The sequence below is a fragment of the Copidosoma floridanum genome, unplaced genomic scaffold (assembly GCF_036245765.1).
Source record: "Copidosoma floridanum isolate Cflo_tuat_1 unplaced genomic scaffold, Cflo_Japanese_pri ptg000019l, whole genome shotgun sequence".
Taxonomy (NCBI): Eukaryota; Metazoa; Arthropoda; class Insecta; order Hymenoptera; family Encyrtidae; genus Copidosoma; species Copidosoma floridanum.
Window position 1 is genome coordinate 19,579,426 of NW_028321896.1, and position 18,100 is coordinate 19,597,525.

At 41.6% G+C, this 18,100-nt stretch overlaps 2 protein-coding genes across 5 annotated transcripts in view; one reads left to right on the plus strand and one right to left on the minus strand.

The window, feature by feature from the left end:
* The first annotated feature begins 363 nt into the window (after window positions 1-363).
* LOC106641140 (uncharacterized) lies at window positions 364-1,484 on the plus strand. The gene is made up of 4 exons (XM_014355423.2): window positions 364-634; window positions 718-1,025; window positions 1,093-1,223; window positions 1,292-1,484. Exons 1-4 carry the CDS (start codon window positions 364-366, stop codon window positions 1,482-1,484), a joined length of 903 nt encoding a protein of 300 aa, XP_014210909.2.
* A 2,934-nt stretch (window positions 1,485-4,418) lies between these two features.
* Window positions 4,419-18,100, minus strand: part of LOC106641192 (protein gustavus) — a 38,877-nt gene continuing 25,195 nt past the window's right edge. For all 4 annotated transcript variants that reach the window (XM_089593325.1, XM_089593323.1, XM_089593324.1 and 1 more), the window contains 5 exons: window positions 11,097-11,761; window positions 7,914-8,140; window positions 7,441-7,771; window positions 6,851-7,009; window positions 4,419-6,675 (listed from right to left, as the gene is read on the minus strand). In XM_089593325.1, coding sequence (XP_089449451.1) covers window positions 6,536-6,675; window positions 6,851-7,009; window positions 7,441-7,771; window positions 7,914-8,140; window positions 11,097-11,761 — 1,522 coding nt within the window. In that variant the 3' untranslated portion in view covers window positions 4,419-6,535. The remainder of the gene's footprint in view (window positions 6,676-6,850; window positions 7,010-7,440; window positions 7,772-7,913; window positions 8,141-11,096; window positions 11,762-18,100) is intronic.

Consider the following 18,100-nt stretch of genomic DNA (forward strand, 5'->3'; position numbering starts at 1 on the left):
CAGCCAAGCGAGTGCTGAATGCTCGCTGCATGGCAATGTCCACTGGGCGACGCTATTTTTTTTTTTTTTTTTTTTTTCTACCAGCTGCAGCGAGGATAAATCAAAGGAGGAGAACGATTGCCGGGAGCTGGTCAACGTGGGGCCGTCAGTTCTCGTTTCGTAGCCGGACCACGACGATACACCCATTTGTGAACCCCTGCATGGGCGTCCTAGAAATTTTTTTTTTTGTTTTCCCATCGGCAAACCTATAAGCCAAACAGTACCGGAGAAAATACAAGTCAAACACCATCCGTCATCGGGACAATCGATGACTAGGGGACCCCAGAAGAGAACATCCGATACAAAGTTTGAAAGTTGTAAGCGATGGTCCTGGAAAGGGCGCGGGTGGCGCTTCAGCTTTTGGCCGCCTTTGCACTAGCCATCGCCGTCGAAGTGACCGATTCGATGAACGGCAGTCTCGCGTCGACGCAGCACCAGCCGGTGATGCCGGTGTCGGAGGTAAAGAGGCAAATCGAGCCTCCCTGGCCCGCGAGTCCACCGGAACTCATGCCGATCAACGAGCCCTACCCGCGCACGCCCCAGACGGCACCCAACACCCACCCACAGCCCAATTACTACCTGCCGCCTGCTTACGGTAAGTAAACATATTTAAACTCGTTTTTTTTTTGGGGGGGGGGAGAGGGTAATGTATAATATTATACCGCATATAATACATAGGAAATCAATACGCGCCGGCGCCGCCGTCACCGCCAACGACGGAATTTCGAAGCGAGCACTACGCCTACCCGTTCGAGCCGAGCTATTTCTCGTACCCCGTGGCCCAGGGCCCGTCGATCGACGCGTCCCTTGTCCCGACGGCCAAGCACTTTGTCATTGTCAGTTTCATCGGTCTGCTCCTGCTGTTCGCCGTCATCCAGAATTCCATAGCCGCGGCCAAGCGCAAGGACGCTCTGGTCGAGGTCCTGGCGAGTCATCGGAAAAAACGAGATCTCATCTTTGCCTCCTCCTCCAACTTTCGGAACTTGGTATACAATAATTTAAATGTCTTTGGTCGGTGTACATATATGTAAGTGGCATTTTGACTTGTTGCAGACTCCCGAGGTGGAATCGGCCCTCAAAGAGGACGCTCGTATACGCTGCATCCAGAGGACGCTGTGCTTCGAGAACCGCAAGCTCCTCGAGGACCTCGGGATCTTTGGCAAGGTTTTGGCCAAGTACCTCACGTGAGTCGCTCGGGTTCATAAAATATCGAGTTTTTCATTAAAAATAAGTCGTTGGGAACAATTTTCAGTCACAGTGTGCAACAGTCTCTGAAGGACTCGACGCCGGGCTGGGATCGGCTGGTCGAAGATGCCGCAGAGGCAGGGCTCAGGAACGAAGATTGCGACGTTCTCTACAGGGATTGTAATTTTGAGGTCTCGAGTGACTCTAAACTAGTCGATGACGAAGTCGAGGATGGGGAGGAAGAAGAAGAATACAAGTAATCCGAGCAAATCGTCGGAAATCGCTTAAACGGGTGCAAAGATTTTGAATATTATTGTATTTTTTTTTTTTTTTTTTACTATACAAAGGATAATTTTTAATAACGAGAAGAAAAAAAAATCTTGCTTTGTAAAGATGGGAATTTTTAAAATTATCAAAGACAAACGTTATTAATGGTTTCTCAATTTTTTTAATTACAATACGTTGTTTTGCATGTTTTTATCGCTACAAACATCGACATCCAGCCTGAACTATTTTAGACACTTTTCTCCGCGCATTCATACACTCACTTTTTTTTATCCTACAAGCTCACATCGCTCCCTTGGAATCATAATTACATGTAATATAAAAAATATGAAATCACGAACGAAAACGTAGGATATAATGGAGACAGTATCGAATTATTTTCGACTAATTGCATAACACTATTGTTATTATCGTTCATAACATTAAGGCATTACGTATTTATATATTCTCCATTGCTCCTTACACATCGTCCTTCTATACAGCAATTATTAACTTAAATTATAAAAAAAAGGTGAGATCGCTCGTTGCAATGATCATTATAATTATATTAAAAATAATAATAATAGTCCAGGCTTATAAACACGAATTCATAGTCAAACGCATACAATCATAACGCATTTAGAAATGTATCAGAGTTGTGGAGCCATCATCGTCCAACCGATGGGCACTTTAATTATATTTTTGGGCATACAATCGACGTCAACCTTATTCCCCCTCCTTACGATCCTGGCTTTTTTTTTCTTGCATCTTTATTGCCCTTTACTTAACTAATTATATAAATCACTCAATACAATGTACGAAATGAAAGGGAGAACAAATACAACCATGCATTTATTGTACTCAAATTTCGTTGACGGGGGGAACAAAAAAAAAAGAGTCGCGCATCCTTGTCGCACGTAAAGCTTTTCGTCACACGCACAAATATCATTTTTGCACGTCAAAGTAAAACCTGGCAGTTTAATGCTCCACACGGATATTTATTAATTTATTAATCATAGTATATAACATTTTTCGTGTGAGCGTGAAATAATTTTTTTAAAAAAAGAACATTTAAACTCTGCAATTACAAAATATCAAAATAAATCAAATTTAAATTGACAATCTCGTTAACCTTGTAAGGTACTTTATTGCAAGTTTTTAAAAAATGTTATAATTCGCATGCAGAGGTTGAATTAGTTAACTAAATAAAACAAAAAATCTTTTAAAAAGACATTTAAAGTTACTGTGTACGATACAATAAAAATTAAATTTGGCGCGCTTGGTCGTTCGTATATTATTTTTACACAAACTTTTTTTCCGATTTTCGAAAGCCAAGCCCAACAGAGCGCACCAAACAATCTTTGTTTCATTTTTTTTTTCCTTTTTTCTTTTTTAAACACTGGCATCACACATTCGCACGCACATATCATTCTTTCGTCCTCAAATATTCATTCGTAAATCACCTGTTCTCGCGTGACGAACAAAAGTCGCGCATAATTCGTGCCTTCAGCCAGTAGTTATGTCATTAGATATCGTTACAAAAGTATTACTATGTACAAGCTCCAGAAACACTGGCCTTACTCGCGTCAGACACGCTTGAGTCAGGATGCCTTCGTCTTTATACTTTCAGTTCAGTTTAGTTCATTTCAATTGGATACGAAGAGGAATTAAATTGCCAGTTTCGTCGCTCACTATTTGAGGCAAACACACATCGACCTGAACTCACCGGATCCAAGCGCGAGTTGGTCGCTTGGCGAGAATGGCACTGATCGAACCTTTCGAAAAAAAGAGTTTTTTTTCTTTTTCCCAAGTTATTTAATCATCGATTAGTTTCCTTATGAATGTTATTATTTCATGCTTGTTTCCTGGTTACCTGAGATAACTGGCCGGCGTTTTTCACGCGAGACGACTGTCCCCGGCCATTGTGGGAGAAACGGTTATCCAAGCAAGACCAAGATCGAGGCACCGAGGAGCTCGGAGCTCAAAATTGATGGTACTCGTTCAGCTCGATGGAATAAAAAAAAAGAAATAACGGACGTATGCCAAAGAGTTGAGGAGGTCTCGCAGCAAAACGAGATAAAGAGGAAGCGAAGTAGAGAAAGAACAAATTGAATTATGGTGGTTTTTTGAATTTTTTCTTGTTTTTTTTTTTTCAACTAATGCACATTATGGAAAACACTTTGTAGGTATGTATTTTTCAAAGTTTTTTATTAATCCACTATTGGTCGGTAGTTATGATTATTGAAAAATTATGACAAATGTGAAAAATCAATGTGAATTTCCAATCTTTCTCTCGGTCGTTTGTCTCTTTATTCCTCCTCTCTTTTTTTTCATACCACGATATTTCACACAACATACTGCTATCCTTTCCTCCTGCGTGGAGAAGGAAGCAGCAAAATTTTCAATATTACACAAGACGCTTACACAAGTTATCCGAGCTCAAAAATCATACGGTCCAAAACGGATCAATCGATGGTAGAGCTATTGTATAAAATGAAACCACATTATGTCGACTAACACGTTATCGCTTAATCAATTAAACTATCAATTGATATAATAATATTATGTTATTAATAATATTTACAATGTGCTAATGCTACTTCATCCGTCCAGCATGTTTAAAACGTTACATGCGTCGGTTTGGATTTTTTGTAAAATATTATCACTACATAACTTTCAACACACATTCAATCTGTTCACACACGCACATTTGCTTGACTTTATATAGTAACTTTAGAATACACATCTTTTTTATGCCTTATATAAAATCACATCACACAACTCAAGTAGTTTCCAACATTTATCAAATGCATTAAAATTTTTTATATAAAATACGAAAAATGGTGAAAGGTATTATTTTTAATATAAAAGAAATTGCTGTTTAACCTCCTAAAAAAACATAGCATTAAAAGAGCATAGATCCATGTAAAAAATTTTGACACTGTTTATTAAGTTTTATCAAGTATTGCAAAATAACAACCAATTTATACAACATAAATTAAACAACTTTTATCACGCGACACAAACGAGCAGTATCAAACAATGACTACAGATAAATATAGCCATGACAAAATTTTTGAAAGGTTTTTTAATCAATTGTACAACTGTTAGAAAAATAAGGGAATATCATAAATACAGAGAAACTCAATGCGAGAAAACGATGAAAATTTTTCGGCGATTTCACACTGTTTCGAAACAGATGTAAAATTGTTCATTTTTTCGATCCTTTTTCTTATGAAATCATGTTATGTAACCTTTATCACGAAATTAAATTATGTTACTACTATTAAACGTCCGTTTTTACATAATACTTGATGAAGGTGACAAATGTTATTAAATATTTATGTACAACTTACAAATACGATTAAAGGCTCGTATGAAACCGTAATTAAACGACATTAAGAAAACAAAGCAATCATATGCCATCATGCAAACGAGATAATTATGTACCATATTACAATGAATTGTATCATTGATAAATCACCGTAGTATTATAAAACGTCACCGTAACTCATAATCCATCATCGTTTTCACACCTCAGTTCTCAGTATTTATGATTTTTCTGTTCAGTTCGAATTTCCCCTATAATCTCTATCTGGTTTTTATACGCAAAAAGAATTTGTCATTCAAAAATATGATTATGTACACTTAAATCATTTTAATAACTGTTAAGACTTGGATACGTAATTCAACATCAACAGGACGATGAAATAAACGTCAAAAATTCACAACTCATAATACATGCAAGACGCAAAAATAAACAAAAAAAAAAGGATACTATGCATACATTGTTTCCACAAAGTATTAAAAATCTCTACTAATCTCGAAAATTCGTCTCGTCTATCATACACGCACTCCACCATAACTCTGGTTAGATCTAGACTGCTTAAAAAATTATTTAAAAATCAAGTCTATTGGAAGGTGTATGACTGTTCATTCTGTTGGCTTTCATAATTATACGCACATTTTTCATTCCATTCTCAAATTATTAATTAGTGATTGCTTCACTTAAAAGTAAATGTCTCTCTAGTTTTATTCAGCTCTTGACGAATCTTCTTGCTTTCTTGCATCAGTATTAATAGTTATAATTTTAATAATAATAATCATCTAAAGTCCTCACTCACATGCAGTGCTGGACTAGAGCGTGTAAGCCCTGTATTCTTGGACAGAGGAAACAATTATCCGTAGATCTACCGGGTGTCTTCAGGCTCGACTAAGTCTAATAATTTACTGGCCAACCTTGAACAACCACCAAGATCAAACGAATGATATCGCCAAACGACGTGTCTCTCTTACATAAAAATTTTACACTTGCTTTTTTCCACTGGTTCGATTGTTCGCTGAAAGTGATTTTTACACTTTATTATTACTATTTTTTTTTCCGTAAGCATACACTTTTATCTCAACAAAAATCACCAAAATACATTAAAAAAAAAAAATAATAATAATAATGGACTCGCGACATTGGACACTGGTCGCTAATCTCAACAATGAATAAAGAATCCACGATTTCAATCGCACATTAAAAACATAAAACAACGATACAAGCTAATAATTTTCTACGATTGCGCATAACTCTAAAACAAGCCGAACCGAAAAGAGATGTATAGATCACGAAAAGAAAGCTCGACAGACTCGTCGACAAGGCTACTTGTCTTTATCAGCTGCTTGCGTTACGCATAAGCGACTTTTCAGCGATCTTTGTACTTATTGACATTTCGTGCGCGTACGTGTTTTTGTTTTTTTTTTCTTTGTTTATTTATTTTTTAAAATCCTTTTTTTTTCTTTTTTTCCTTTCTTTCTTTCATTATTTTCACTCTGTACTCGAGAGAAACTTGGTGAGAGACACTAGCGCAGCTGTCGGTGGGCCTTGCTCGATAGCTTACGAGGCTGGGGAAGTTTGAGGGTAGGAGTGGGAGTTTGTCTGGCAGCTCCCCGTGTGCGTTGCTTCGTGGTTCATAGCTTGGTCGCTGCTCGTTGACGTCTCGTGATCTCATATTAGTCGTGATCTAAGTCGGTGCGGTGTTTTGAGAAACAGTATTTGTGGTTACCTCCTGTCACGGTACAAAAGATAAGTCTTCATCGATGAAGGGAGATGCAACGAGTTAATCTTGCTTTCCAGCTGCTCTTTGCCGATTCGTTGTCGGATAACTCGCCGGCACAAGTCCATAAGTGGCAGGGGTTCGGCTGAAATTACAATAAAAATTTTAATCAGCTCACACTAACTTGCTACACACAGACAGATTAACTACCATAGAAAGCACAAAAACTAAAGTAGGGGTGTACGCATACATGAAAGTGTACGTACCACACAGAGTAGTTGTACTAATGTTAAGTGTTAGTAATAAACTTGTGTACTTACGATCAAGGCCTCCAATGTACTTCATGGTGATTTCACAGTGGCCCCACACTGCCGACACAATAGGATACAACTTTCTACCTTTGAGGCCTCTGAATGCAACACCCAGGTACTGATTTTCTACGCAGAAAGCAAGTGTGCCCTCGTCCATATCAAGCACAGCTGCAAGAAATTAAAACGTTAATGACAATTAGTTGGCAGATTACACGAGCAAATGGATTGGTGAATTCCTATTTTAACAAGAAGAATATTTTCGTATGAAGTCTCCTGCGATTGATTCATGCTGAGATCACGTGGTTACGATTCAAATGACATTCGCGGGTTGTAACAATTTATTTCGTAACCACACGATCATTCTTCATATTCACAAATTGGGATTAAAATTACAATTTAATTGAACCATCTTTACACTAGACATAACGTAATATGTTAAATATTAACGACGGTAATAAAAACTAATCATCCAAGTGCATATCAATAGAAAATATTCTTAATGAGGGCACGAAGTGCATCCAATCTATCTATAGTACAAAAAAAAAAAAAAAAAAAAAAAAGTATTGTTCACTGGAAGAAGATGAATTAATGTGACTCACCCATGAACTTGTCAGGAACGACGAAGCTCTCCTCTGGCTTGAGGAGAGTCGGGTAAGTGATCCCATTGGTGTTTTTCGAGTCGTGGTAGAGTTTGTTTCGGCCGAGATCCCAGCCCCAACTCTGGTCGTTATTGCCAACGAGGCTCTGGTAGCCCACACTGTGCAGAGGCGCATCCGCCGTGGCAACGCCGACGACCGCATGGGTACCGCGCTGCCGCGTACTCCAGTGCAGTTCCCACACGTGGAGACCCTTCGTGTAGCCAACCTTCCCTCGTATGCAATCGGTGCTCTGGGCCACGGGATGCCGATGGAACGTCAGCTTGTCATCGTCCTATATTGTACAAAAAGGCAAGTAACAACCGACAGTTGACAATCAGTTAAAACAATATATATATATATATATATATATATATATATATATATATATATATATATATATATATATATCTGCCAGTGATACAAGTACAACGTACCTTGACAAAGATATTCAAACTCCTGTCGTCGGCGTTCCAGCTGTGGCTGACTTGCGTCTCCCGCGAAGCGGGTGGCATGTCCAAGAGGACATCCAGACGCGCCGGCTTCGAGTAATCCTGAGCCAGTTCACGGGGTCCGAGTGACTTGCACGCCACTGTTCCACCACCGACCCCGACCCCGTTGACAGTGCCACCGCTGCTGTCGCGAGAAACGTTTTTCACGTTACCTGAAACGTTGAAAGAAAACAAGTTAAGTATATTGAGTATACGTCTTATCTACTCACCAACGGCTAACTGCGGAGAAAACAATAAATGAGCAAGTGAGTTGGGTACCTATGAATTTGTCACCGATATCCATCGACTACAGACTTGTTCTAACTCGTTGTGTATAAGTATATGCTAGGCCACGCCAACGGACGAAATACAAAATGTACTGTCTATTCTGTCAACTCATCTATACTTACTATACTGACTGAAGTCTGAGGATCTGTGAGGGTATACTGGGGTCTGGATTCAGTCCTTCGATACGGAATCTAGTTATCGAGTAACTATCGTAACATGACGTCAACTTAACCTTTTTCGATATCTTGCGATACATCGCATAACGATTGAGCCTTAAATAATCAGTGGCGGTCAACACGAGCTCGATTCAGGGGTCTGATTCAGTGCTTCGATATCTTCGATACACTGAATCCCGTCGATACCGTTCGAGAGTGACCGTCATGAGAACAGATGTATTCGCTGTGTACAAGTTCAGTGCTGCCTCCTTTTTGCCGGACTTTTCATGTTAGGTTGAATGGGAAAAAATTAGTTGACGCGGCCACCACCGCCGGATTTGCCGAACAACTCCATAAGACTTCATGTAAAAGTGACAAGTGGCGCCACCCCTCCACCCGCACACATACGTTGCGTTTTATCGACAGTCGAAAAAAAGGTATGCATAGATGTATAAATAGTAATGTAACGTGACGGTCAATATGAAAGGTTAAGGTTAAGGACATCTGAATTAAAAAAAAAAAAAAAATCATGTCTAGCCGTCAGTCATGTATATGTTATTATGGATATCTTAGTTGTATCCGGCGGTAGGACGTTCTTGACAAAAGTCGAAAAGTCACAAATGAAGTTTGAAAAAAAATTTTTAATTTTACGTGATTTATATACTAAAAAGCATACGGCCACACAAACATTGAATTATAAAGGCAATTAATTAATATAGGTACCTACAATGCATTGGATCTTCGAAATACTCGACCCTATGAGGCTCTTTTACCGTCAAGCTTGAATCAGATGGCGCCAGGGCACGTCGCGGCTGTCATGGCCGTCTCACTCACACAACATTACTTTTCAGTGTTGTATGTACATAGGAAATTAAAGTGTAGTGGTAAAGCGCAATATTTGAAATTTTGAAATGAATAAGGAAGACAAGAAAGAATATTATGGGAGCTTAAAAGTTTCAGAATTGAAAAAGCTTTTAAAAGGGAAAGGAGCAAGAGTCAGAGAAAGAAAAGCAGAACTCGTGGACAGGTAAGCCATGACTTGGGAGCGGCAAAAATGTTGGTCTCCCAATTGCTTCGAGCCACTTTTTTTTTATCACACTATCAGAAGGAAATTTAAATTTCACTTTCTTATCGCAGGATATTACACTGCACTTCATTTTTCCTACTATCTTTAAACGTAAATGCAAACAAAAATTGTCTGCAAACAACAGCAATCATTTACAAAGGTTATGTCTTCTGCTTTGCTCATTACACAGATAGGCTCACGAACGCAATACACAACTGTAAATTTGACGGTGTGTAAGTATGACAGCCGCGACGTGCCCTGGCGCCATCTGATTCAAGCTTGACGGTAAAAGAGCCTCATAACTTGGATAAAAGGTAATGTTCGATGAAATGTATGTGGATTGCTCTATACTAAACATACCTACGTAGGCTTGGACTCAGATTTTATTGACGAGTTACAAAAGACTGCAACTTAGAGCAAAGTACGAATTCGAAATTTGACGGAGAATTACTACAGCTGGATGAAAAAAAAAAAAAAAAAAAAAACTGAGCAAAGATTCCGCAACTCCTCGGGAGTAAGTTATATATACAAGTGAGAAATGAAAGGTCTTCCGTAAAAGTATGAGACGGAATGAAAATACCGATGGATGACAAAACTATCCGCTAAATGCCATTCCATGTACGCGCAGTCTGCCTCCTGCAGAATTGAAGTGTGTATACAGATATAGACGCGGCTATATATATATATATACCTGCAGGACAGGTGGACGGCGAGTTATACAACGCGCGGAATTTTCGAGATTCGCGGAATGGAAACGCCGTGCGCGTATAAATATATTCCCCTCGTCCGGCTTGATTCCACAGGCCTCGCGGGAATGCTCGACATTTCGCGATGCAAATTCTCGACGCCGGCCGGCTCTCTCCAGAGGACATAGCGGATGGGAACTGCGCAATTAACCGCGCCGATTGTACAAAATCGTCGTATCAAGGCCCCCACAGGATACACCGATTTATTCGTGACGCGTAAGTAATATATTGTCCAACTATTGGTTAGCTACACCAAGTTGAGATCACTTCATCTACTTCGCGTCTATATACTCATAATTCATGCGACATAAAAACTTCTCTCGGATTATACCCTCACCCCAAGTAGATATATTAAAAAGATGATTTTAGCTGGAGTAAAAATGTAAGGAGCATCTATAAAAATCGACTACTCGATGATTAAACGAGGAATCGATGGATTATGTATCTTAGCTATACCAGTGGTGGTAAATAGTCACTTTCAGACCAAAGTCTTGATTAAAACAACTCTAGGATAATATCGATGCGTAAAAATCCCACGAACGAGTTTTAATTCCAGGACCGCAAAGCGTGTAAAATCCCGCGGTTTGGGAGTCATTAGGAGTGACAAAGTCCCAGTGCCAAGCCACTCGAATGCACCGAAATCTCATTATGAGAAACGAGTTTGTTGCTCGGCCTAATAAGAATTGGAGTGGAAGGGGGCTGCAGGGAGACCGAGGCAGGCTTAATAACGATCGATCTCCGCTGACTCCATTGTTCCTCACCTCCACCGAAGCCACACCTATTGTTTCCACATGGTTTCCCCACATTGACACGTTCGACCACACAATTTGTTTATAATACAATTACCAAAACGTATAAAGTAAACGGCGCTCACCTGAAACTTTTTGGCCCATGCTCATGCCCCGGTTGGAGGTACGGTGCTGCGAGCGCGTGGGGTTGTGGCGATGATCGGCGCACTGCTTCGAAATGGACACCTTTTGCCTCGAGTGCCGGGGATTGGCGCTCGCGTGATACAGCCCGTGGCCGTGGTGACTGGGCGGCTGGTGCTGGTGGTGATGGTGATGATGGTGCGGTTGCTGTTGCTGTTGTTGCTGTTGTTGTTGTTGTTGTTGTTGTTGTGGTGGTTGTTGTTGTTGTTGTTGTTGTTGTTGTTGTGGGTGATGGTGGTGGTGGTGGTGGTGGTGGTGTTGATGGTGGTGGTGGTGATTGGATTGGGGGGACGCAATGGCCCCGGGCCCGTTGACGACGATCGCCGGGCCGTTGCTCGCCTCGAGGGCCTGCTGGGCTGCCTGTCTACGTGGACTGCCGGCCCGCGGGCTGCTCTGGGGGCTGTTGGCCTCGGCGGTTACCACGACGCCGTTCCCGGCACCGCCACCGCTGCCGATCCCGGGGCCGGCCGAGCTACCCCGACTGCGGATCCGCAACAGCCTCGTTGCCACGCGGCTGCCGCAGCCGCTGTCTATACCCACGCCGACTCCTCCGCCGCCGCTGCCCACCCGGCTGGCGTCCCCGTTCACGCAATGTAGACTACTGAAGTACCTGAAACAAAACAAATAAAACGCCACTTTGGTCATTTATCAAGTTTTACGAGTACGAAAGAAGCAACGATATTTTCATGTTTACGTTGGCTTTGTTCATATCGATGTTTATCGAAATATTGGGGAGAAGGAGGGCTATTTTTTTTTCTTCTCTTTTCAAGCGAGATTCGCGTGCTCGCGTGAATACACAAGCAGCGATCGATCATGGCTTCCCGCGGCTTCCGTGCACGCCACACCAGACTCTTATAACTATAATGGTATAACGCGCAGTGTGGCTTTTCGTTTCGTATGCTCGTTGTACATGGTGATGTGTATGCGCGTGTCTGCTTGACCGTCTGAAACGCCTGTATTCAAGTGCTCGGTATGCAAACTCGCTGTTCTCCGAGTGACCGCGCGGTATTGGAACCCCATGGGATTTTACGCTCGCTTTTTTATTTTCCACTTGGCGCGATGCGCGGGGTTCGGGTGTATTCGATACAAGCGCTGAATCGTCGAAAACACGCGTCACGAAAAAATGACCTCGGGAACAATACCCGATGGATATTACTCGCGCTTTGGAGGCTACTTCGAATATGTTGTCAAAGCGTCGCGTGGTTTTGTAAGCAGTTTAAAGGATCGAATGGACTGTCGCGAATAGTTTCGCGATGCGCCAAGTATAGGTCTGCCGCGCCATGAGTATAGGCAATTTTCAACAACTTTTAGATGTGTACCATATCTTGTCATCGATAAAAACCGTACAGCTGAAAAGATAACAGTGATGAGTCGTTCCCTGATGTGAGTATAAAGGATACGACGAACGACTGCAGATAGGGTCAAATTACGTTCGCACAGTAAGTCTTTTTTTCTCTTAACAAAATGTAAATCAATAATTTACCATGACACCGCACATAGACTTTTTAAGCAAAAAATACATTAAGCATAGTTGTAATTATCAACGTGGGCATTATTATTTACTACGTGATGGTATATTTGTCAATCCGTTCAATTTTTACCTTAATAAGAAAATAAAACTGTTTATTAGGGCCACAAAGGGGTTAGAAAAATTTTCCAAATCGCATAGTCAAGTAACATATTATGCACTAGTTATGTATCGAGCTCCCAGTGTTAATCTATTCGTTCATAAGCTGATACCTATATTTTTATAGCCGAAGCTATACAAAACGTCGACAATTTATTTGCAACGCCGGCACTGAAACAGTGGCCGTACAAGTTATTACCCTCCCCCAGCCTCACTTCCTTGGATTCAAAGATTGCATTTTTAAAGGGGCTATATAACTGTACGTGAGCCAGCCAAAGAGGCCATTTGAAACGCTCGAAACCCGCGAAGGCCGTATATATACACCACTTGCCAGTTTTCATTTCACCACAATTCGTCCAAGAAACTTTTCCCCCCGTGCAACTTGAAAAGAGCAAACAGAGGACGAGCAGCAGTCGAAAAAAAAAAAAAAAAAAAAAATTAAAGTTCGTATGCCGTAGTAATATAGACGGATACCTCCAATGAATGCACGGGAGTTCGATAATTGCAGCGTCGAGCACGCAGAGAGAGAGAGGAAGCAACGAGGCTGTCACTGCCGCTACTTATACATACATATAAACCAGCTCGCGGAAGTCGCCCAACAAAATGTACAGAGAGCCGTATGGCTCGTGTCAGGCGTGCATACATTACACCAATGGTTTCCGGCTTGCTGAGGCCCGGGGGCCGTATATATACACATATACGGCTTTGAGGAGCGACGTGCGCCACGTGTGTGCATAATATATTACATTACGTGTGGGCACATACTACATGCACGGGCGCGAATTTACATAATAGGCAAGTAAAAGCGAACGGTGTTAATGCGATCAAAAGTTCAGTACTGGCCGGCTGGACTGTGGGGGCATTACTCGGCACTTCACGTCAAACAAATTGGCGTACAGTATATTATATAGAACAGATGCTCGGGCAAAGTACAACACGCGTTTCTATCATGTACAAAGTATCGGCGTGTACGGAACTTGAAGTTATTTTTCGACCACTTCTTACGAAATTTCGGAGCCAATGAAGCATTATTTTTGGCAGACGCTCAAGGTGTGATATGGCTCTGCTATAGACCCATCATTCCGCGAGAGGGCACATATATTATATTCCACGCATCGGAATCCACTTTGGTGAATGAAAATTGTAAGGCGCGCCCTGTAGTGTTGCTCAAACGGTGTGTAAAAATATCCCAACCGAGAGCACATTTCATGTATATGTCGACTTGAAGCTTGGCCAGCTTTTAATCTTCTTCGGCCAAGGTCGGGCCGTTGCGACGACGACGTTTTTACGCGGCGGTCACTGTTTCGAGAAAACGGGAGCAGAGCAAAACTACTATACTCGCAACCGCAAACGTGTCCAATGCGGGTATCCCAAATGTCATGATTTTGTAATGTGACGTTAAAAAGTATACTCGTTTGGCCATTTTTTTTTCGCCTCACTCGGAGCATTGTATAATTGCGAACAGCATATCCGGCGAGACTGTTGTCGATCATCGGTTTAACGATCGAGGAGGTACAAATTTGCGGGGTTCGTCGGAGCCTCGAGAGTCACTCGGAACCGTATAACAATAAACCACACACAGCTGGGGGGTTGCACCAAGCCGGGGTGTATTGATCGGGACTCGAGGAGGTCGCTAGTGGCGCTGCTACACTCCATAGCGTTGGTGCACGATAACCGCGAGGGCGCAGCCCTAATCCTCCCGGCAAAGTAGACGGACGGGGTATGGAGTCGAGGAGAAACCAGGGTTGAAGCTGCTGTTATGAGCCATTAGCCGGGAAAATCCGAACTCTCTTCCGTCCCTGCGGTTTTTCTTACCGGGTCATCGATCGTGACTCTCATGTACGCGCGAGCTGGGGTAGTTAGTGTTTTGGTAGTCATCACAGATCGTTGCAGTGGGTTCGCTACTGATGCCACTCGCACGTGTGTACAACGATTTCGCATTTCATCTCGTCCTCGTTTCAAACTCGTTTTCAAACTCGGTGCCATTGGTAGATCGGCAGTGAAAAAACTACACGAAGCGGACGTATCTCTATACAAGGGGGAACAAGCTGTGTATACAGGCTGCACGTCCAGTTTTACATAATCATGTTTTATGAAGAGCCAATTGAACTACACGTTTTTACCACCATGAGATTGAAAAATGTGTGTTGGTATACCGGTTGTGCGTCCGTCTGCTGACTAACGATGATGATGATGATAAAAGACACGGAATTAAATGATGGATACGAGGGAGTATAGTCAAGAAAAAAGACAGATGCAACGGATACAAACTAGAATCTTCCCATACTAAAGTGTCCCTGTAAAATTTAGATGAAGCGTCATTTCGTGTAGGTATTACAGAAACGAGAGAACATAATAGGCGCCACCATATATAACGAGTCCAATGCCCACAGTAGTTTGGGTCCGACGCGCGAGAACGAGATAAGCCCTGCGGGCTCGAACAACTAAAGCCACATACAGTTGGTTAACTGTGCAATCAATTTCGAGTTCCTCGTACTGCCTTTATTTCTTGGTAGACCCGCGATCGCCAAAAATGCCTTTTTCATTAGTTTTATTACCGAGGGGTTATACATTGTGACATAATACTCAAACAGAATTGATTGCCACATTGGATTAATACAATGTATTTTAATTTATACCGGTCAAAATAATATGATCGATAAATCGGCACTTTTACAACATCGAATGGTAAACTATAATAAATTATTACTGCTATTGTGGCCAGTACTAAATAATATATAGGAGGCAAATTTTATACATCACGGAATGTGGTTGTACACAAGCGCCTGTATACTCGGTCCTTTCTAAAACACACCTATGCGATGTAGTGTCCGCAGAGATAATCACGTGTGTCCCTGCAGCTGCGGCGATTTGATTCCGGCAATACTTGTAGCGTTGACAAATCGCCTGTTTCCCTTCGTTTCGGGAACGCTGGCGTTTCTCCGACTCGAACAGTGTCCATGGCGTTGCTGTAGTTTTTTTTTTTTTTTTTTTTTTTCACAATTCGCACGGCCGGTCGCGATTTCACTCCGCTCTCTGTCACCGCACCCTATTGCTTATACTATATAACTGCTACAGTCACCGGACTCCAACAGCCGCATAGCTCAACTGCTGGAAACAACCTTGAGTTCAGTGCAAAGGTACAATCTAATATATTTCATACGAGACCTTTGGACGGTAAAACCGGGGCTAAACAAACATTTTTTGGCCTTACGTGTGTGTTACACAACGAGATGTTTACCGAAGAAAAAAAAAAAAAAATCTAGTTTCGAAATACCAAAATAACAATTTCTACACGGTTTTTTGATTTTTTTTTTTTTTGGCACACGAGAATAAACGGAGTGGCATCAAAGTTTCAAGTCAAGTATTGTAGGTTTTGCCAAGCTAGCGATATATATTTGATGTCATGTTTGGGGGTCATTTTCGCGCTGTTCACTTGAAAATTCAAGGGTAGGATAATGTGAAACACAGACATGAGCATTCCATACACACAATTTTGGCAAATCTTCAACAACCATACGTATACAATCGAAGGAATCGTTCACTTCATTCCGATCCCCACCTCTACCGTGAACACCATTTGTCCAATCCAGACATAGCTAATATAGGCACACGGTATAGGTTCGATGTATATCACTTTCACACGGTGGGCCTTCGCTGTGGCGCACAACAGCTGCGGGTATCAATAATTAATACAACGAGGGGGTACGGATTCGACGATCACGTGAGTACCTTTGTACATGTACCTATACGTATAATATTTCCAAGAGCAGTCGACTATTCACCAAAGGGCACGAGAGTGGAAACGAAAGAAGTAGAGTACACGGTATAATGGAGGTATAGTTAGCAACAGAGGTGGTGGTGGTTCACATGCACGCATATATATGTAGAAGCAAATATTGTAAGAGAGAGAGGAGGGGGGGGGGTGATCGATCATTGTCGGCAGCGCGAGTACTTGTATTCAGGTTTTCCGAAGGTCCGCTCGGCTATTAATCCTCGAGGAAGAGAGGAAGGGGGAGATTAAAAGTGCAACCTCGGTGAAAGGCGTCGACTCGGGATGTTTGCAGTTTGGTATTGGCAAAGATTTCCTTCTCCCTCATGTGCGTGCGTACACTTGTCAAGTGACTCACGGCAGCGGAAAAAGGACCATTGGCAATTAGACGGTATAAGGTAATAACCCACGTAAAAATTTTAACGTTTGGCTTAACTTTCGCCAAAGTTCATGTGGCTAACCTTTGGCCAAGCTTGGGCAATGAGAAAATCCCAAACTTGGACTCAATATTTTTCGCAAGTCTTATATGCAGACTAACTAATTAATTTTTTAGACGTTTGGATAAACATTTGCTAAACTTGAGTCAAATTTTCCAACGAAAATCCAAGTTTGGGATTTTCTCATTGCCCAAGCTTGGCCAAACGTTGGCCACATGAACTTTTGCGCAAGTTTGACCAAACTTAAAAATTTTTACGCGGGAAGTATCGATGTGTCGAGATGGATTGAGATCCACGATTTTTGGCGCACGATGGAAATTTTTGACAATCGGATTGATTTATTCGAGTTGTAAGCCGAAATTATAATTTCAGGTGCTGGTGCCCACACTCTCCTATAGCGATTAGGATAAGGTACCATCAATTGCCTCGTTCATTCCTCAAAAAGAAAAAATAAGGAAGAGAGAGAGAGAGAGCGATCAAAGCGATAGGCATACAAAGTACCTATGGTCGCAAGCTTTTGACTTGTGTGAGAGCTTGATGACAGTATAGAGTATGTAATTAAGTACAGTAGGCTCTGCTGTATAGAGCAACAGGTCGCTGAAGGCCATTGAAAATTCTCCGTTACACGTTATTACATAAATATACACTTTCTTAAACGTGAGTTGGTAATATGTGTTATTGGTACTAGAAATTAAGTTCAAAATATAATCATGTGTCTGATTCAGATTTGAAGAGCACCTTGTACATTGTATGTATTCGTAAAGTGATGAAATAAAAGTATATACTTACCTTTTACACATATTTAAATATGTGTTTCTATGCACTTTGCGTCAAGGATGAGAAATATGGCGCAGGTACTCGATTTCATTTCTTTTTTTCACGTTTTCCATGTAAAAAAAAAAAAGCGTAAGAACCAAGGAAGGGGGAAAAAAGGCGAGCGAGTTGGAGAGAGAAAGAGGTGGATTTTTCTGCGTGAATCTATGCCAAGGAGCAGAGCGGCTGGTTTCCTTTTTTTCTCTCCTTGAAGGAAAGAGCGCGGGAAAATGAGAAAAGTGCCGCCGCAGTTACGCGCTAACCAACAGTGCAGCGCACACGCGCCCATAGGAGGATTAG